The sequence below is a fragment of the Drosophila simulans genome, chromosome 3R, assembly GCF_016746395.2.
Source record: "Drosophila simulans strain w501 chromosome 3R, Prin_Dsim_3.1, whole genome shotgun sequence".
Classification (NCBI taxonomy): Eukaryota; Metazoa; Arthropoda; class Insecta; order Diptera; family Drosophilidae; genus Drosophila; species Drosophila simulans.
The window spans coordinates 26,964,355-26,983,806 of NC_052523.2; the positions used below are offsets into that span (position 1 = coordinate 26,964,355).

Genomic DNA, 19,452 nt, shown 5'->3' on the forward strand with positions numbered 1-19,452 from the left:
TATAATTAACTTAATTCGAGCACCGATTGCTATTCTATTATTCGATTGCACTTATACATATATATTTCTTCGGAAATAATAAATTAATTCAGGACATGGTTAAATGAGTGATATCATTCAATATCTGTCAAATTTGACTTCATTATTATGAGAACTATATTTTATTTATGATTTTTTGTGTAAATAAAAGCTTAATTAAAATATAAATATTTTTAGGACTAGCATTTTATTGCGGACTTTATTTTTAACATTTTTCCCTCTGTACTTTCCACATCCATTGGTTGGCATTCTTTTTCACCACCGACAACGATTACATTAACAATATTAGCAACACTTTTCAGAGCTTAGCTTTCAAGGTCAGATTTGTTGTGGACTCGAGGGTCCGGCTTGGAGTTTGGATTTTTGCTTTGGCTGGCTTTGGGGTCTGGCTTCTGTTGAAACTGCTCAGTCAATTAAGAAAATCAATTCGGTTTTGTTTTTTGCTGCTTATTGTTTTTTATGATTTCTTCTCTGCGTGCCTTTGTGCACCCACTTTTGCGGCAATCGCAATCGATGGAATTGGCTTGCTCAATTGCGGATTTTCGTTCGGATTTGCGAAAGAGGTAAGAGTCGAGAATTTGCCTGGGACCGAAACAGGTGTCTCATGGGTGTGTTCTTTATAAGTCTATTTTTATGAACAACACACGTTTATGATTGACTGCGTTTATTTTTAAAATGGCAAGCGTCGCCAGAATTTGTCGTGAAATGTGGAGCTCACTCCAATTATGGGGAGGTGGGTGTGACGAACCCAGAATCCAATTAAATTGATGAGTAATTAATATATTTAATTAAAGTGGCGGATTATAAACTTGAAAACATCATTAAATTTAAAGGTAATTTGCAATTGAGTTAAGTGATATTATCTTATTTTTTAAAAGCACAAAACCAGAAGCAATCCTTATCCGATTCACTTAGGTGACGAATTCTCCTCATGAAATGGTAGATAGCCGGGACACCAAACATTTAGCTGAGACAATAACCGAGACTGCAACTTCTATAAAATCCCGATAGAGACCGCCACTGTTCTCTCTCGTTGATATGAAAATATACATATATTTATGTTTAAAGTGCCAAATAACTCTTTTATTAAAATATGTAAATTATAAATTAAATGCATTGAAATATTTCTATCATTTTTTTTTATACCAATGCGCAACTTCCCAGATAAAGTCATTAAAAAAGACATTTAAAATAAATGGTCTTTTATTACTTAAAAATACTCTGTACAACAAGACTACTCTAAGTATTTATAGGCGATATTTAAATTAACGATTAAGTCAGGACTTCGTAATCCCTCTCACACATTGATGACCAGTGCTGTGGATCGGTATTTCCTTTTGGGCTTGATGATGGTCTTGGGTGGTCGGTTAAGATCTCCACTTGGAGGACGCCTGCGTGATCGAGATCCCTTCGGCGGAGAAGATGGTGGGTGTTCGATGTACTTGTTGCGCAGGTGTCCCGGCCCCGAAAAGTTGGGCGGATAGGCCTCAAAATCCTCGATCTCGAGGTCTGGCCGCGATTCGCGCTCCTGTTCCTGCGCCTGGGCCTTGAAAAACTTTTGCAGCTTCGGATTGTTCAAAAGCTGAACCTTGATGGCCTCGTCGAGCAGCTTCTGCTGATCCTCCAGGTAGGCCTCAATTTGTTTCTTGGAGGCGACGCTTTTGTAGCGATCGTGGTTCTTTGGTCGGGGCACTGGAACCACCTCGTAGTCATCGTGCTCGGGCTCATAAACACTATATGAATTGCTGCTGGAGGCGACGGTTGCCTTTGGAGGTGGCACTAGATGGAAGGGATCGGCCTCTGATTCGTATTGCACTGGGGTCCACTTCGATCTCTTCGGAGGAGGTCCTACATCCTCTCCAGACCCAATATGAACATCGGATCCATAACCGGAGGGCTTGTGGATATCGGATCCATAGCCAGATGCCTTGTATGGAATGGCCGTCACGTATTTAGGCTGCTTCTGGTAGCCGGAACTGGACTTCTTGGGCACAGTTATGGGATGCTGGACGCGAATTTGGGTGCCAATCGTGTACTCCCGACTGTCCTGAACGGAGGACTCTCCTGAATATTCGGCGGAATTGTAGCGTTGTTCGCCGGAGTAGTCCTCTTCCTCTTGCTATATTGTAGAGGAACATTTTAAATCTTTACTATTATTTGATACCTTATTTGTTAGTCCAACTCACCGATCCGTAGGGTCTGTAATGGCTCTTCTTGGGATACTTTTTGCTCAGTGGCCGGTGCTTGCTCTCATTCGTTTGCAGATCGGCGCGGAGGTAACCAGCAGGTCCTATTCTCACCGGTCCTGGCAGGGAGCTGGGTCCGTGCCCAGATCCCGAACCCACTGCACTGAAGTAGCTCCTCCGATAGTAGGATCGCGGGGGTCTCAACCCCGAGGTGACCGTCACTAACAGCACCGCCGCAGCGAAGAGCTATGAAGATAGTATCCATTTCAAGTTAATTGTGAATCTACGATTGCGGGTGTAACAGCTTACATTCCAGCACACTTTCATTTTGGGTGGCGGCTTTTTCGGGGGGATTGCGACTTGTGAAAACTCTCTTCAACGGTATTAACCACCAGCGTGGCCCCAACGAAACTGAAAGTTCGGCCAACGGACGCAACAGTTTTATGCCAGCTTCCTCGAACCTGCTGCAACATGTTTTGCAATGGCAATCGCAATTGAAACCTGCCAGGTGAGCAGCTAGTCAGTAGCAGATCGAAATCTCCGCTTCACGCATGGACTTACTACTCACAACATGGAGTAAAAAAGAGCTTACCGCGCGCAAAGTGAGGCATCATTTGCATTTCCACTAGGAAATAGAGCGCCAACTTATCGGATGGGGCAGGGGGCATAAATAAAATGTTTCTTTATGGCCGTAATTACACATAACGATGGCCATTTACTTCTTCGAAGTTGTAACTGCGGAGGGGGCTCAGGTTGTAGTCTGTGACTTAATAGGAAAGTAAGCAAATTAGATACATATGCAAAATGTACGACAATAAAGTTAATAGGCAAAGATTGATGGCTTTTTTGAGTAATTTGACCTCGAACTTGTTAATATAAAGCTAAGTAAAAGAAATGCCTTTATTCGATGGTAACAAACTTACAATTGCTTATTAATCATCATAGAAGTGTACAAATATTTTCGTAATAAAGGTTCAACAACCGAAAATGGTAATATAAAAATATTATAACTATTCATCGCCCTTTAAGCCAGCAATTTTTTAATGTGCATGAGGTCGACCGGCACGAGCCACCCACCCACTAAAAAGCAGAAGAACCACCTATCCTATCGACTTTTTTAAATCAGTCTTGCGGCAAACGGGTTTCCACGAGTATTACCCAATAAACGCTGCACTTTTCTTCTCTCCTCATTTGGCCCGAAGTTCAGGTTCAGCCGGGGCCAAGTCGAGCCAGGAAATGTTAGCCAGCTGGCGCTGCTTTCTGGCCCGTTTCGCCTTTTTTGCCGGCACGCTTGGACTACTTTCTATCGGCCAGGATGCGCGATCGTAATGCGGAAGATGTATGTCGTATGGACGTACATGAGCGGAGGCAGTTTGTCTTGTCCCGGAGTTGGTGGAAGTGGATGTGGATGTGGAAATGGACGAAGAAATGGTTGGAGAAATGGCAGTGGATATGGACAGGGAGTTGCGTAACATTTCACCACGCTTCATTTGCACAATTATTTTGCACGCTTATCCTGTCTCTGTATTTTGAATTGGGTTCCCATGGCAGCTGCAGATTGGCGGCAATTAAAGCGATGCCTTAATTAAATCCCCGGCTAATGCCGCCTTGATTGCAGCCCCGTGGCATATGATGGATAATTGCCGCACTTGTTGCAATTTACTGGCTGGACAATGGGTGGTTATTCCACACCCCGTTCCAAGACAAGGTCAAGCTCAAGTTCAACACGCGTGACAATTGGTTGCAACTCCGCATAATGCCCCGCTTCCTTGTGAAACCGACCAGTCTCGATTTAAACTGGCACTTGGACTTCAACTTGACTGCGAGCTGGTTGGATTTCCGCTGGCTCCTAACAATGCCACCTCAATGGCTCTTTCTTTCTGAAAGTTTTGTGAAAGGAGCTAGGGGCAGGGACCTGCGAATGCCCCAGCCCCAGCCCCAAAATGGGCTGGCCAGGTGAGCTGCCCAGAGCAACGGACTTGATTGCCAAACTAGCAAATTGTTGGGAATTTAAATGAGTCGATAAAGAAAAGCCGCGCGAAAGGGTGCCTCGAATGGCATTATGGTCTATGAATTACATACATTTCTAAACAGATTACAGGCCCATCAGTGAGATTGAGGGATCAATAAGTTTATGTTCACCAAGTCTTTCCAAGTTCAATGTGCGCCTGCTTTCGATTACCTCGATATAATGATATAACCACTTGAACTTCACTCTTCTGTTGGCCATAAGTTTCTTTATTGGTTTAAATACTGAATACCAAACGAATTGATCAAGTGCCCATGTATAATTTCTGTGCCTATAGTAGGTTTAAGGCTTAATTGAATGTTTCCCGATTCGAAACTTATTTGGTTATATATGTATCAGTTTATTAGCATATCTCTATTATTATAATTATAGATTATTCTGCGTTGGCTTCAAAAGCTAAATTAATACATGATCGTGGTGCACAACAACAGCATCGCTCACAAATTAGTCAAGATCAAGGTTTGTTTATGTATATTCAACCGCTCGAAAACAACAAAAAAGCCGACTCATTCATTCGCATGTGGGTGAATTCAAAGTATGTGATCGTAAAAGTAAAAACTAATAAAAAGTTTGAGCTGCTGCCGTGCCTAGAAAAGCTGCTGCTGTCGCATCAACTTTGCTGTTGATGTGGCTGTTGTGCTGCAGATGTTGTTGGTGCTTCTGCTGCAGTCGCAGTTGGCTTTCAATTAGTTGTTGCTTTCAATTAGCAATGCAGATTGTTGCTGTCGACTTACTACACAGAGAAATATTTATAATACTATTTCAAACAGATATTCGTGTACGATGGCTAAATTTTTCTACTGACCCAATGGCTTCAGTTATTTGTTTTTGATATTTCGCAATCGACAGCATTTCTCGCTGTGTAGCTGCACTAATCACTAAACACGCGAACTGGAGATCTCAGTCCGGCAGACCCACGCTCACTCTCTGCCCCGCTGAGCTGCGCCGCGCCTGCGACTGCGACGCCGTACCGCCCACCATCAAAGCGTCGCCGCTGAAGCAGAGACTGCTGCGCAGGTGTTTGCGTGGGTCAGAGGGCACGGGGGGATCCTCGTCGGTATTGTGTGTGTTACCCACTCCGGATTGGATCTGTGGCATTTTTGGCAAGATTTTCCTACCACTACCACTGGCCTGATAAGTATTATTATTATTTAATGGCTTGCTCCGACTAGTTTCCATAAAAGAGCGTTGATGTTGCTGCTGCTGCTGGCGACTTCCTGTCGGCATATTTGGCTGCTGACGTGGGCGAGTCTCGTAGGTGGGCTGCTCGCGATCCTCGCGATCTTCCCGATCCACCCGATCGTCGTAGTAGGCGTACTCGGCAGCCTCCTCGTTGTAGGTCACATGCTTTTTGGGCAGGCCGGGACTTCGGGTTAGTTGCAATCTTCGGACTCGACTTTCCACGTAGTCGTAGGGATCCTGATCCTGCGACGTTTGCTTCAGTATCCTCTTGGGCAGGGGCAGTGGGCGTGGTCGCCGCCACTCGGGGCTGTCGTTCAGGGGTTTCTTGGTGACCTTGGGTTCTAGTTCCACGCTGAAACTGCGCACATTTCTTTTGACCTGCAGCTTGGGACTGTTCTTGGAATTCAGTTCCACTTCGCGCTTGTCATTGAAGTCCGTTTGGGGTCTCCTGGCGTTATTTTGAGTAGCGTTATCTGCTTCGTTTACGTAATCGTAGAACTGGATCTTGGAGCTGTAAGCCTGCTGGCGACGGCTGCTGGTGTCCTCAGCTTTGTTATCCGATTCCTGGGGTCTCACTTCGGTAAGTTTTGGGGTTATTTCCCGGCGTAGACCCCTTGCCAATGAAGGTTTGTTTCCAGGATTTGACTGCAGATTATCATAGAACTGTATGGAAGAACTGGCAAACTCCTTGTGGAACATTCGCCGTGTGTCCACTTCGTCGGATGCATTCTGGTTGGAAGTAATCCTTTCCACTGGCTTCTCCAGCTGCTGGCTGTTTCTCCTCTTTGCTCGGGTCTCCACCGCGGAATCCGCTCGGGAATCGTCTGGCCAGAAGAAGTGCGACTCCTGGCGATTGCACACCTTCACCGCCTGGCGCTCCACCATTTTGGGCGGCAAGCCCGTGTAGAATTTTCCGTTCAGCATGGTCGCCCAATCTTCGCCGGATTGGTGGTCCACTCAACTGATCAGAGACTGATCCGCAAATCGACTGACACAAAAAGAATCCGGCGGAGGCCGAGAGCACATAAAATGGCTGAGATGTTGGCGTCGCCATCGGCGTTGTCATTTGTCGTAGGCGTTCAGTTTCGAGTTCGAGTTTGCTCAGGTGATCAACCAGGCCCCAGACTAATTTGCGATTCTTGCGAAAAACAACTCGAGAAGTGAGTAAAAACGAGGGTCGCTGTGATTATAAACTTTTGGATACTCTACCAATTGGACATATACAGCATTTAATGATATTTCTATATATTAGAGTTCTCAAAACAACAATGTGCTGCAGCAGTTTGAAAAATGCATTATACCCTTTTGCAAACTCTTCGAGTGACTTGTCTTATTAACAACAAACACAAACAGCATTTCGAGGCAAAAATTTATTTGCTGCCAGTGCAGCGTGGACGCTGGCAGCGGAGTCGACTGCGCAGCGGCAGAGACGAGTTTCCATCTAAGGTCAAACCAAATCGCGGCATTTTTCACTTTTGGAACGAAAAGTTGATTTTCGTGAGCTCAGCGTTGACCAAATGTTTTGGTTTTTACTTCGCTTTTGGCCAGTCCGTTCGGACTAAAAAGCCAGAATCTTGGCCAGCCAAGAATAATAAACGACAACAGCTGCCAATTATTGAGTGCTTTAATGGCTTCAATTCGTACTTTTGGCCGCAAGTGAGTGTCACTTGAATGATGCTCAGTATGGCCGACACTGCGTATACGTAACATTACATGGCTTGAGTTTGAGAGGAGCTCAAAACTCTGCGTCTGTAGAGAAACTGATATATACCAAGCCCCAGTAAAACATAATAGTGCTTATTTAATTAAATTAAATTTATTTTCTCTTGATCTTTACATGGTTTGCCATTGGAATCGAGTGGGGAGATGTGTGGGGAGCTTTGCTGATGGACACTACTACTGCTACTTATGTTTTGCTTCCATTATTTCATTTTATTTGGTTTGCCTGCCAGGCTGCGTTTTAGTCGAAGACGTAATTGGAGTACGTAATAAGCTTAATGTACAAACAATGCCATAGAAACACATACAATATCATACACGCTCGGTTTGCATACGGGTCTATGTGGGGACACTACTCTGGAGGGTCTGTGGCATATCTATATATCTCAGTGTGGTGGCTGCTCATGTAGATGGGTACTATATACGTTCTGCGGGGGGATATGTTAGGTTGCTTAGACTAGGTTTGATTTTGAGTTGACTTCGCTGACACGGGGATCTATGCTTCATAACCTGACATTTACAAACTTTGTTTTTTTTTTTTGTTTTTGGTTTTGCTGGTTATTGTTGTTAAACATATACTTAGGGTTGCTCTCGGCTGCTTAAGACTTTATTTACAATTCGTATTTATAGCTGGTTGGCCAGGCAGCAAGCCTTTCTCTTCGATGGTGCTTACTGCTGCTGTTGCTGCTGCTGTTGCGGCTGCTGCTGCTGCTGCGGGGGCAGCAGTTGCATCGGCGACATTACTATTATGTTGGTGGCTCCTCCGGCTGCGTGGCCATAGTCCAGGGGCTTCTGCATCGCATCCACATCCAGATCCGGGGCCCGGGTGATCACGCAGTACTGGTTCCCATTGTACGTGACAATGGGCATGCCGTGCTGCATGTTGCTGGCGTGCTCGCTCAGCTGGGCCTGCATGTAGGTGGCGGCCGTCGGCGAATTGGCAATGATGTGCGACACCGGCACCGACACCTGGATTTGCAGGGAAAAGGGGTAAACGGAAGGGTAACAGAATACAGAATGCGGAAATGGTGAGTTTTTTGGTGTTCAATGTTGCTGTTGGCTGTTGGTGTTGCTGTGGTTTCAGTTCATTTGGTCTGATTAATAGGTAGTTACTTCTTGGCTTTGGTTGTTGCCGTTGTGGTTGCTACTACTATTGTTATTGTACATAGGCGCACTGGTCTGTTGCTGCTGCTGTTGCTGCTGCTGCTGCTGTTGCTGCTGCTGTTGCTGTTGTTGCTGCTGTTGCTGTTGCTGCAGATGTTGCTGGTGTTTTCTGGCTGCCTTCTTTCCGTGGGCCACGTGTTGCTGCTGCTGCTGCTGTTGGTGCTGCTGCTGTTGCGGATGTTGCTGCGGCTGCTGTTGCTGCTGGTGGCTGGCATTGAGTATCATCTGGTTTTGAATGATTATCTTCTGCTTTCGTGCTTGGGCCTCCATCTGAATTTGGTTTTGATTAGCATCCATTTGATAGTTGCGACTGTTGTTGCTGCTGGTGGTCTTAGCAATGACTCCTGCCGCCGCTGCTGCTGGTTTTGTTGACTCTGCGACTAGCCGTTCCGGCTGTCAATACTATAGATCAATGGGAAAGAGAGGGGTGAAGGGTTAGAACCACTCCAGCAATATCACAAATATCTCCTTGGCTCAACTTTCACCAGGAGTGTCTACCGACATCTTCTCACCTCCAGATGACTCTTGGCGTGAATGGACCACTCGTCCCGACTCGAGAACATCCTGCCGCACAGCTCGCACGTCCAGGACAACTGCTGCTGATGGTGCGGTATGATGATACCGGGAATCGACGTCGGCGCTCCTTGAGCGGATTGCACTATTATGTTCTGGGCGGCCACCTGGACCGCCTGCTGCTGCAGCTGCAGCTCCAGGCTCTGCTTGTTGTCCTCCGGCGGCGGATCCGGCTGCTCCTTCTTCTTCACCATGTTGTTCAGCCGCTTTCCGAGTGGTGCTATGTTCGTGGGCGTCACGTGCTTGAACTTGTTCATGTGGATCACCAGCTTGTCCCGCCTTGCGAACGCCTTATTGCACACCTGGAATGGAGGAGTCGAGAGCGAGGGTTAGATATTGATTGAGGCTAGAGGTGCGGGGCTCGAGGGCAGCTTATACTTCACAAATATAGGGCTTCTCGCCGGTGTGGATGCGCATGTGGATGGTCAGCTTGTCCTTGCGGGCGAGTCCCTTGCCGCAGACCGTGCACTCGAATGCCTTGTTGGTGGCTGTAAAAGCGAAAGGTTGATTGACTCAAATCCATGTAAAAGTACGTTATTGTTGAACTTCCACGCTAGTGCTTATATTACCAACTTTGCGAAACTTTTAACAATACTCACACTTTGAGGGATTTGTCTTGCGCACCCCGGAGGATGCCTGTTGCACCTGTTGCAGGGCCTTGAGTCGACTGGCGGGATGCATGGAGCCCCCCTCGACATAGGGCTCTGTGAAGGGGATGAGGTTGGGCTTGGGGATGTTGTAGGTCAGTTGCTCGGCCGCCGACCAGGTTCCCAGGCTCTGCAGGACCCGCACGCCTCCCTCGAATCCCATTCCGTCGTCCGGAACTGTGAAGGTGCTCTCCCCCGCCGCCGCGGCTGCCACATTGGAGGAACTGATCTGCGGCACCTTGATGGTTGCTGCATAATGCTGCTGCTGTTGTTGCTGCTGCTGCTGTTGCTGCTGCTGCTGTTGTTGCTGCTGCATGTTGCCGTTATTCTGGCTGTTATTGTTATTGTTGGCCGTGGGGGAGTTCTGTTGCTGGGACGTCTGCTGCTGCTTGAACTGAATGGCCGCCTGGGCCATCTGCTGCTGCACCGCCATGTGCGCCTCGAGATATGCGTTCTTCTGGGCAACCGTCATCTTATCCATGTTAACGGCGCCGATCTGGCGATTAATGAGAAATATTTAGTAAAATAAATAACTAATGGGTATACCAATTAGGAAAGATAAATTAAGAGATTCCATGTCATGTAGATACATCGAAAAACTGTCAACTTATTGCATATACTGCACTGTATTACTATCGATTTTAAGGCTATTAACTTCTTTAACTTTTGATTAAGCCTTTGTTAATACACTAGTAAATGGGTTAGCATTGATGGAACTTTATGGATCTCCCAGTCTGCAAGGGTATTCGAATCACCGCTAGTCCTTTCATAGGTCTTATCGTCAATGCCACCCCTAATTGTAAATTGTGGGGGTGCTTGTGCGAGTGTTGCGAAATTTCGCTGGCGTCGACCGAGACGCCGACTGCGGCAGCGACGAAGGCGCCTGCCACCCCCTTTGCGGAAAAGCACTCGACTCGATTCACTTCGGCCTGCCCTTGCGCAAAAATTTGTGACTTGAGCTTTTCCCAGCCCAACTTTCGGATTGTTGGATTGCCACCCCCTTGTGGTTGTGTGTGTATGCCGGCCGCTTCTTCCTCTTCCGTTTTTTCGGGCTTCCTCTTCTGCTTCTTCAGCTTTTTTTCCTTTTTGAGCCCGAGGTTTGAGGCTTTTCCGTGTCTGCCCGGATTTATTTTCAAGCGCGCTATAATTTAGCCACAACTTTTGAGTTTGGGGTTTTCCCACCTTTTTGCGCCGACACTGCACTATATCACTATTCTATTTTTGGACACTTTGTGGGGATTCTGAGCCAGCTTTAGACACTTTTCAGCACTTCAGCACTTCCCTAACCCACCACCGCCCCCTTTTGTTCCGCCTGGCCATTGACATTTCCACATGCATTTTCACTGCCAGTTGGTGGGGCTTTTCTCTGGACTTTCTCATGTTTTTCCGTGTTTGCTTGCGTTTTCCGCTTACCACACTTGAAAATCAATACGAGAATGGTCGCTGCTTTTCCGATTTTCCGCTTTTCCTCGACGCGAATTCGGTGGAAATGCTGAGCCGCCAAGGATTCGCCGTCGTCTACTTCCCAGTGCCTATTGTTTGTGTATGTATATTGCGAAACCGAAACCGATTCACTTCTCTGCCACTTTTTTGACTCGACGTCGACTCAAAAGCTCTGCGCCCCCACACCACCTCAATTATTATTATTTTGAGTAATTATTTGTTATTTTTGGAAGGCCGCAGGACGCCGAACGCGGATGTAGGATGCGAGCAGAGCGAAGGCAGCCAGATACCGACTGTCGAATTGCTTTTGCTTATTCCACAAAAATCGGAAGCGGTACGCTACGCAAGGCGAAAAGCGTTGCATACCTCACGGCGTCCAAGCGGGGAGAGCTTTTGCTCTCTCTCTCTCTTCTCCGCCTCTCTCCGAACTCACACATACACTCGCAGCGATAGCTGCTGGTCACGCACAGTGGTTATGGAATATCTAAAATTGCTTTGTAAGGTTTCTAAATTTAAATACACAAGGAAAATAGTAATTAAAATTTAAAAATGATTCCTTTTTTGTTTTTAGTTATAGATAGTTTTTGTGTTGATTCCTGTGCCTGGAGATGCCTTGGTGTATCAGTTTCGAAGCCGCATCCTGTGTTAAAGGATTCTATAAATGTGATGCAATGCTTTAATCATATATGTAAATATATAGTCCTACGACTTTATTTTCGCCTGATCGATGCAGCTTAAATATTACTTGGCTTCGCTACCAAAAGTACATATAAAGGTATACATTAAAGCAATACCCAAATCTAGATTACTCCTTTCATCGAAGTAAATCGGTGAAATCCAAAATAACCCAGGCGAAACCTATTGTTATTCTTTAATTGGGTTAATTGCAGCCACTGCAGGCCACTTTGCCCCGCGAAAAAGTGTGCCACATGCAACGCACACTTTTGCACCGAAAGTTGACCCATAAATTTAATTTGATTTCATTGTTTGTTTTAATTTTCAACGTTTTTTTTATTGGACACTTGAAAGGGGCGAAAAAACTTTGCATTTGGCTAGCGGCAAGTTGGAGGCTAAAAAGCTGTTGCTCCTGTTGATTTTCCCCGTGTGGGATGCACTTTTTAGGGGCAAATAAGAACTGCAGGAACAGCATTTTAAGCCCTCCTCCCAAAATTCTGCGAGTGCGCAATTGCCAGTTTAAGGTGGTTCAACGGGTGCAATGGTTGGTGATGCAAAAATTGCGCGCATTTTAGTCCATTTTTTCTATGCTTCGCCAAACAAATGATGGGGCAACAGGTGTACTAGAGAAACGAACTTATTCCGCTGGTGGAGCTTCCTCTGCGGGAGCTTCTGGAGCGTTAGGATGTTCTTCAGCCACTGGAGGGACTTCGGGCGCAGGAGTAGCCTCTTGGGCAGGATGAGCCGCTTCCGGAGCGTGAGCAGTTTCGCCTGGCTCCCCGGCAGCAGCGTCACCCTCTTCGGACTCCTCATCTTGAGCTGGTGGCGGTGGAGCTTCATGAACACTGCGGTCTGACTCCGCATCTGATCCCCCAGACTCGCCTTCGCCTTCCTCCTCCAGGTCGTGCAGGTCCTCCTTGGACTCCTGCTCCTCTGCCTCCGGTTGGATTTCCTCGTAGACAATAACTTCCTTCCACAAAATCTCATCTTCCACACAAACTGGCTCCTCGTCATGAGGTTCCACGCGCTTATTGAGGTCCAGTTCCGAAATACAGGGCTGAGATCTTTCGAAGCCTCCACAGGTGACACAGGAAGACGATGAGAGCAGCATTGAGGAATGCGGCGATGTGGTGGACAAGGGTGCACTGCTGCTCTGCGTTTTCTTGTCTCGCGGCTGCACTGCCCTCGCACTTGGCTTTGGAGCATAGGTCATGGTGGTCTGCTGCGATTTGTCCTGGATTGCCACATCCGGTCGCTGCTGGCACTGGTTGCTGATTTCCGGCATCTTTGGGTTGCTGCGCACCAGGTAATCGGACAAGCGCACCTTCCAGTTATCCTGGCTGCAGTCGGTGTTCTGCATTATGTCGTAGATCTCCTCGAGCAGCGGCTTCAGCATCGGCCTGTTGCAGAAGTTGTTGTGGTCGAACATTTGATGGGGCTCATGAATATCTGAAAATTTACATATTTGATTTTCTATTTTACCAATCATTGCACTGATACTTACAGTTGGGAAAAATAAAGTTTATCTCACGGGCCACACTGTAACTGTTCTTGGTGACATGGATATTGCGTTCCAGATCCGATGCCGAACCACTTAAAGTCAAATTTTACCTAGAGAACTTACTATTCAATTTAAAAGCAAACTCACAAATAACAAATCATAATGTTGAGCAGCTCCTGCACGGCGTTTTCCTTGGTAACTATGAACGCCTCGGAAACACCCTTCGAAAGCAGAATGACCTCCAGCATAAAACCCTTTTCATCGGCATAATCGGCGTAGAACTCGGCGGCAGTTTCTGGCGAAAAGGCAATCCGTCGATTACCCTGAATCTGGAAGCCCTCGGCCAGCAACTTCAAGAGCACCGGACGCCGCTTGTGCAGATAGTCCGGCTTAATGATAAGCAGGGAGTTCTCAAACATGTCGGCTAGAAAATATATACTGTTCCAAGGGGAATTGGAAATTTTCAATAATGTGCTACTATGTCGGTTTAAGTTTTCTTTATGATTTATAAGATCTATGTTCGTATTTTACACAGTTTTGCTTGATATCTTAAACTACACACACTGCTCAACTGACTTCGGACAGATGGGGATATCGATACAAAGTTTGCGGCTCGTGAATTTCGCTAATTTTTAGGTTGAAATTACGATTAGGGTACTGCTTAGTGTAAGTGTTAGTTTAGTTAAGTTTAACTTTTTCAGCCGGCGTTTGAGTGCGTTTATAAAATCAGTTTCATCACAAATTCACCTAACAAATTTAGAGCCAAAAACCGGGGTACAAAACGAAAAGTAAGTAATTATGTTTCATTTACAGTAAATCGTTATAGAATGTAAACAGATATATGTAAAGGTATATGCATATATAAAGCGTGGGATCGGGTCCCTTCTCCTTCGAATCCTCCGCGTCTGGTTCGCACATCACAACGCATCACTTAGGCTGTTGATAATAGTAAATTAGTGAATGTATTGTTTGGGTCCTTCAACCTATAGCTTACCTGAAATTCTAGCAAAGGCCAGCGAAGACTTCTCGCTATCGAAACACTTGCCAATCTCGGCGCAAATATGCGACTGATCAATATAGGATCGCTTGGCCAAGTTCTTAATGCTATTGCCATAGATGGAGATCATCTCAGAGCACTGCAACGCAAAGGAACTTATAGATATTTATAACATTTAGGATTTTAAGTTGCTTACAATCTTGTAGTACTTGGCTGGCAAGTTCTCGCATCCCACCGATGTCATCTGCAGGGCTGTCACTTCGGATTCATCATCTTTCTTCTCGCGCAGGAAGGGCAACAGAGCCTGGGTGACTCCATGGCACACACCGCACTCCACAACCTCATCGGTGACGGCCACGCTGAAGCAGAGCTGCAGTTTCTGGCACACCTGCTTGGGCGGAACATCGCTCAGCAATTTCAGGACCGCGGAGGCATATCCATCGACGAAGGCGTCGCACTGCTTGCGCACCGTGGCTGGCAGGCGATTGCATACGGCTTCAATCGCTCGCTTAATGTCGTCCTGTTCGGTCTTGTTCTTCAGATCGGCATCCAGCTTGGTCATGATGAACTCGCAAAGGACGCAGGTGGGCGGCTCCTTGATGCTAGACAGCTTGTTGTCCTGGTGCGGCAGAGCAATCACGTCGTACTTCAAAGCCTCATCAACTTCGACTGCGTCACCAAAATGTAATTCATAAGTTTAAACGCATACATAACGTAGCTCTAGATTTTAATACTCACGATCATACAGATCAGCCAGAACGCACATTCCCAACTCCGTGCAGATAAGCTTGGGATCCATTTCCTTTAACAGCAGATCGGCGATCTTATCGCCGTACTTGTCGATAACCTTGTGGCATTTAGCGTTCACTGGCTTCCTCATCCGGTCGCAAGACTCCTCCAGGATATGCTTGATGCTGTCCCTAGTGGGGTGCTTGCCCATACGCTTCTCCAAGGTCTTAACCAACTCCTCGCAGATCAGGCAGTTGGGAGCAGCGGTGAATCCTGAGTCGAAGGCCAGCTGAGGGGGCAGCTCCTCCAGGGACTCAATGCCATTGAAGCTGATTTCCTCACTGCTGGACTTGTCCTCACCATCGACATCGTCCTCCAGCGAAATGCCCAAGTCGCTGAGAGCGTTAGTGGTCTTTGGGCAGAGCTTCAGTTGCACGCAGATCTCCTGCGGCTTAAAATCTGTGATCAGCATGTCGATCAGCTCATTGGAATAGGTGTTCACGAAGTCTACGCATTCTTCCTTTATCTCGTTGGGCAGATGGCTGCAAAGGCCATTTAGAACCTTTTTGATGTTATCCTTGGACTTGTTGTCGCGGATCTTCATCTGGGCCTGCTCAACGGCAAAGAGGCACAGAGGGCAAGTTGGGTGATCCTGCTCATCGCTGGCTGGCTGGATGAACACTTCGACATCGTCCTTCTTGGGCAGATTCTTCGGGCACATCTGCATGAGGGGGCACACGTCACGGGGATTCAGTCCTTGGACGAGCAGAGCTATCACAGCATCGCCATACATCTCCACGAAGTTGCGGCATTGACCGGCAACTCCCGAGGGTAGCTTGGCGCAAATATTCTCCACGGTGTGCTTGATCTCGTCATCCGTGGAGGGGGTAGCCAGAGTCTCCTGAATGAAGTGCAGCATGTACTCACAGAGCGTGCACAGCTCTCCACCCTCGACCAAAGCTCCGGGGTTAGCTGCACCCATTAGGTGATCAATGGGCAACTGCATGTCCAGGATCTCTTTCTGGCTGAACTTCGGCTCACTGGCTCCCAGTTGCTTCTTCTCGTGCTTCTCCAGCTTCTCGATGGTGATCTTCACCTGAGCCGGCTCAATAACAGGCAGCAGCGGCATGATTGGGATATCCTTCATTGAGGAGGCGGAGTTCTTCTGGCAAATGCCAATCATGCAGCAGGCTCCATTGGCATCTAACTTGTTAACCAGAGTCTCGTAGATCACATGGTAGTATTGGTCGACAATGCTAAGACACTCGTCCTTGAATCCCTTTGACTGCTTGCAGAATGCTTCCATAACTTGCTTGAACTCCGTTTCAGTGGTGTTGGCCACCAACACGTCGCGCAGGTGCTTAACCAGTTGCTCGCATAGTTCGCAGGGAATATCATCGCCGGCATCCAAGGCAACCAGGGCTTCTTGTGGTTGCTTTTCCTCTTCATGCTGGTGATATTTGGAGGCACACACTCCGGACACATGGCACACGGCATCCGTGGTCAAGTGCTTGCTCACATGGTCGTAGATATCATTAAAATAGGTGAGCACAATGTTGGCACAGGCGTCTGAGAAACTGGATAGCGATCCGCACATATGAAGCATCGTTTCCACCATGTCATCGCGATCGGTAGCCGCGAATTTCGAGTGCATCAGACGGGAAAGCAGGTTGCAGTTGCCGCAGGAAAGTTGGTTGGGCTGCATGGCCAACTCGGTCTCCTCGGAGCTGTCATCTTCATCCTGGACGGTTCCATCAAGACCAGCCTGAATGCCATTCTTGAACATTTCGTCGATGCGAGCACTGTTGCAAAGTCCGGCCACAGAGCAAACTTGCTGAGGATTGAAGGAAACAATTTTAGATATCAATAAGAGGTTGAGGATGATGTGTTGTGGAGGTGAAAACTCACATCAGGATTCATCTGCGAGGCCAGGGCCTCGACCAACTCGGGCAGGAAGTCATCGGCCACCTTGATGCACTCCTTCTGGATCGGCTTGATCGGAATCAGCTTGCAGGAGCCCTCGAAGACCTCCTTCAGCTCCTCCTCTGTCTCGTTGCTCTTCAGCTGGTCGCGGGCCTGAGTAACCATGTCCTTGCATATCTTGCAGATGGAGTCCGTGTCCACCGGCACCTTTTGGGTTTCCCAAACGGTTTGGATGCAATGGCGGGTGGCACGACATTCCTTGGAGTTGCTGGAAAGGAAACAGACATAAAGTAAGCAAACTCTCTTTGCTGTTAAGATAAACCCATCAGAGTAAGTCCCACAGTCGGATTGTAAGCTGATTGTGCGAAATGCCACTGTTCGGATCAAATGACCCGCATTCGTAATCGAGTGGCCAAGTCAGAATCGACGAGTCAGCAAAGACCAGAGTCCACTAAAAAGGGAGTAGCCCTATCCACTTTAAGAATGCACCCGCAGCTCACATGATTATGTTGGGTCTTCAATATATACAACGGAGCAATGAGTGGTAATATTTCGATTTTTTACATCCGAGACGGAACGAAATGATACCACTCTTCTGTTTAATAATCACCAAGCTTATGCTGACTACATCAAAGCCTATATCATCGCATATGAGCAAATATAATAGCATTTAAAGCCCTGATACTAAGAGCATTTTACCCACTTTGATGGAAAGAAACCCTATATTTGTTCAATATAAATCGATTTGACTGATTCGAACGGAAAGTGCTAATTTCTATAAACATGAAGAGACGTCTGCGGTGGAATCACCAGGAATACCAAACAAAAGCGTCTAAAAAGCAAAAATCAGCACTGATAAGCACGGAAATAAACAGTACATATGTATGTATGATATATCTGGACGTATCCACGTATATATTATTCACTTGGCTGCGCATTCACAGATATTGTTTTTTGAATTTTCAACAGCAATGGCGACGTTTTTAATTTTTGACACTCTGCAGTTTTTCGCAGTTAATTGAGAAACAAAGAAACGGTTAAGAGCCAGAAATGGCGGATTTTCCTGGCCATTTAAAAATAAATCAATCAATAAACAAAGGAATTACGACCAGCGATAAGGGATGAGTGCTTAACAAATGTTTTCCGTTGCCTATTGATCGTTTTTACTCTATTAATGATGCAGTCCATGTAAAGTTTGATTGTAAGTTGATCGTGGTGTTACATATGTACAGTATAGCCTCTGTAAGATGATCCCCTGTGGCCGCAATGCAATATCACTCCATTGAGGAATTTACAATGGTCAATGAGTAAGGCTTGGATAAGGGTTTCAGGTGCGGGTCATTGTGACTGTGTTAAGTGCTTAGAAGTTGCACTTTCGGATGTTTCCCTGTACTCATCATACGCCTGAGGGATTAGTCAGAATCCGTTGATAAGGAACAACTGTTGCCGCTTGCAGCGAATTAACAATGATAAACAAAGCAATCATGTGGTTTGTTTGGCGGCGCAGGGAAAGGGAAAGGGAGCTGTTTCAAAACGATCTGCTCCTATGGATTACTCATGCATATAATCGTGTCGATAAAGTTGTGCCCCCTACGAGCGCTTAACTTTGCCGTCTAAATATTCCGACTGGCGGTACTGTTAATTTGATTTAAAGCGAATGTGCGGACAAAGGAAATCCAGAAATATGGGATATGGAGGCAGAGAGCATTGCGAAAAGTGCACTCAGAGAAAAGATCGAATCTGTAAAACAATACAACGCAAAATAAGGGGACGCAATTAGAGCGGCACTAGTGTTAAGTTTGCAATAACAGGGGTTATCGGCGAATAGAGCTATGTAGAACAAAGTGATTCGATTTCCGATTCGAGTGATAGTCTTATCGGCGCAGAGAACAAAAACAGACGAGTCTTTGCTGCAAACAATGGGCAAGTGAGGCGGAGAAATAATATCGCTATGCGGAGCGGGGTTAAGAGAGGTTAGCTTTTCGCCTTCGAGAACTTTGCAGTGTTCGATGACCAAGCGATTTATCCGAATATACCGTTTATTTTGCCACCCACTTTCCCGCACTCACCTGAAATTTCCGCACCAGTAGGAGGGTCCCCAGGTGCACTTGCTGGAGCCCAAAAGGGGCGTGGCAGCGGCGAAGGCGCCTGCAAGAAAGCAAACAAACAAAGAGAGCAACGGTTGAGGAACAGAGTGCACAGCGCGAATACGCAATAAGCTATGACTAAACTATTATTGTGGTTCCCTTTCGACGTCGCTTTTCGCACTTTTCTTCTGCACTCACCGAAGGCGCAGCACAGTGCCAAAACGGCCAAGAGGCCTGCTCTCTCCATTTTCCCGGTTTTAACTGTACTTCTTAAATGTCGGCGGAGATAGTCCTCTATTTGCAGCTACGTATTTATTTCTGAACGAAGACTGAAGTGCAATTGCAACGATTGGTTAAATTTTTTATTTGTCTGCAGTGTGGCCGCAGTCTGATCCCTCAAATATATACCGTAGCGATATAATAGTGCGACCAGTCAGCGATTGGACTATTTTCAAATTAATTAAACGATAGTTTTGGGAAGAGCTTGTGGAGTAAGACTTGGATAATGCTTTTAGCATGAAACCAACCCAGTGTAGACTTAGCAATCAGGGCGGAGCA

General features: G+C 46.6%; 5 protein-coding genes across 6 annotated transcripts; all 5 read right to left on the minus strand.

Annotated features, from left to right (window-relative positions):
- Positions 1-1,224: 1,224 nt before the first annotated feature.
- LOC6730275 lies at positions 1,225-2,647 on the minus strand. Its single transcript, XM_016173562.3, has 3 exons — positions 2,535-2,647; positions 2,226-2,471; positions 1,225-2,158 (listed from the first exon to the last, which is right to left on the minus strand). The coding sequence occupies exons 1-3, from the start codon at positions 2,550-2,552 to the stop codon at positions 1,337-1,339; spliced, it is 1,086 nt and encodes a 361-aa protein (XP_016037041.1). The 5' UTR covers positions 2,553-2,647; the 3' UTR covers positions 1,225-1,336.
- A 1,795-nt stretch (positions 2,648-4,442) lies between these two features.
- Positions 4,443-6,452, minus strand: LOC6730276. Its single transcript, XM_039295998.2, has one exon. The coding sequence runs from the start codon at positions 6,358-6,360 to the stop codon at positions 5,155-5,157; it is 1,206 nt and encodes a 401-aa protein (XP_039151932.1). The 5' UTR covers positions 6,361-6,452; the 3' UTR covers positions 4,443-5,154.
- Positions 6,453-7,233: 781 nt separating this feature from the next.
- On the minus strand, positions 7,234-11,339 carry LOC6730277 (mediator of RNA polymerase II transcription subunit 15). 2 transcript variants are annotated; one of them, XM_016173514.3, is made up of 6 exons: positions 10,953-11,339; positions 9,492-10,035; positions 9,271-9,380; positions 8,832-9,194; positions 8,269-8,712; positions 7,234-8,124 (listed from the first exon to the last, which is right to left on the minus strand). In XM_016173514.3, the coding sequence occupies exons 2-6, from the start codon at positions 10,018-10,020 to the stop codon at positions 7,825-7,827; spliced, it is 1,746 nt and encodes a 581-aa protein (XP_016037043.1). In that variant the 5' UTR covers positions 10,021-10,035; positions 10,953-11,339; the 3' UTR covers positions 7,234-7,824. The 2 variants fall into 2 exon arrangements, with proteins under 2 accessions (XP_016037043.1, XP_016037044.1); XM_016173515.3 differs by lacking the exon at positions 7,234-8,124 and having other exon boundaries at positions 8,595-8,721; positions 10,953-11,333.
- A 629-nt stretch (positions 11,340-11,968) lies between these two features.
- LOC6730278 lies at positions 11,969-13,589 on the minus strand. Its single transcript, XM_002105525.4, has 3 exons — positions 13,306-13,589; positions 13,162-13,250; positions 11,969-13,106 (listed from the first exon to the last, which is right to left on the minus strand). Exons 1-3 carry the CDS (start codon positions 13,575-13,577, stop codon positions 12,295-12,297), a joined length of 1,173 nt encoding a protein of 390 aa, XP_002105561.1. The 5' UTR covers positions 13,578-13,589; the 3' UTR covers positions 11,969-12,294.
- A 51-nt stretch (positions 13,590-13,640) lies between these two features.
- Positions 13,641-19,315, minus strand: LOC6730279. The gene is made up of 7 exons (XM_002105526.4): positions 19,093-19,315; positions 18,877-18,955; positions 16,793-17,075; positions 14,894-16,718; positions 14,352-14,824; positions 14,153-14,294; positions 13,641-14,094 (listed from the first exon to the last, which is right to left on the minus strand). The coding sequence occupies exons 1-7, from the start codon at positions 19,139-19,141 to the stop codon at positions 14,090-14,092; spliced, it is 2,856 nt and encodes a 951-aa protein (XP_002105562.1). The 5' UTR covers positions 19,142-19,315; the 3' UTR covers positions 13,641-14,089.
- Positions 19,316-19,452: the final 137 nt, after the last annotated feature.

What these genes read in the sequence shown, in the direction of transcription:
- LOC6730275 (XM_016173562.3), bottom strand. An exon ending in ATTACAGACCCTACGGATCG is followed by an intron (nt 2,159 to 2,225) that starts GTGAGTTGGACT and finishes TCTACAATATAG; the next exon opens with CAAGAGGAAGAGGACTACTC.
- LOC6730276 (XM_039295998.2), bottom strand. Translation starts at nt 6,360, where the DNA reads ATGCTGAACGGAAAATTCTACACGGGCTTGCCGCCCAAAATGGTGGAG.
- LOC6730277 (XM_016173514.3), bottom strand. Translation starts at nt 10,020, where the DNA reads ATGGATAAGATGACGGTTGCCCAGAAGAACGCATATCTCGAGGCGCAC. An exon ending in AGAAGCCCTATATTTGTGAA is followed by an intron (nt 9,195 to 9,270) that starts GTATAAGCTGCC and finishes CCTCCATTCCAG; the next exon opens with GTGTGCAATAAGGCGTTCGC. An exon ending in GCAACAACCAAAGCCAAGAA is followed by an intron (nt 8,125 to 8,268) that starts GTAACTACCTAT and finishes CTGCAAATCCAG; the next exon opens with GTGTCGGTGCCGGTGTCGCA.
- LOC6730278 (XM_002105525.4), bottom strand. Translation starts at nt 13,577, where the DNA reads ATGTTTGAGAACTCCCTGCTTATCATTAAGCCGGACTATCTGCACAAG. An exon ending in AACATTATGATTTGTTATTT is followed by an intron (nt 13,251 to 13,305) that starts GTGAGTTTGCTT and finishes TTTGACTTTAAG; the next exon opens with TGGTTCGGCATCGGATCTGG. An exon ending in AAACTTTATTTTTCCCAACT is followed by an intron (nt 13,107 to 13,161) that starts GTAAGTATCAGT and finishes GTAAATTTTCAG; the next exon opens with ATATTCATGAGCCCCATCAA.
- LOC6730279 (XM_002105526.4), bottom strand. Translation starts at nt 19,141, where the DNA reads ATGGAGAGAGCAGGCCTCTTGGCCGTTTTGGCACTGTGCTGCGCCTTC. An exon ending in TACTGGTGCGGAAATTTCAG is followed by an intron (nt 17,076 to 18,876) that starts GTGAGTGCGGGA and finishes TTTCCTTTCCAG; the next exon opens with CAACTCCAAGGAATGTCGTG. An exon ending in CCTCGCAGATGAATCCTGAT is followed by an intron (nt 16,719 to 16,792) that starts GTGAGTTTTCAC and finishes TTCAATCCTCAG; the next exon opens with CAAGTTTGCTCTGTGGCCGG.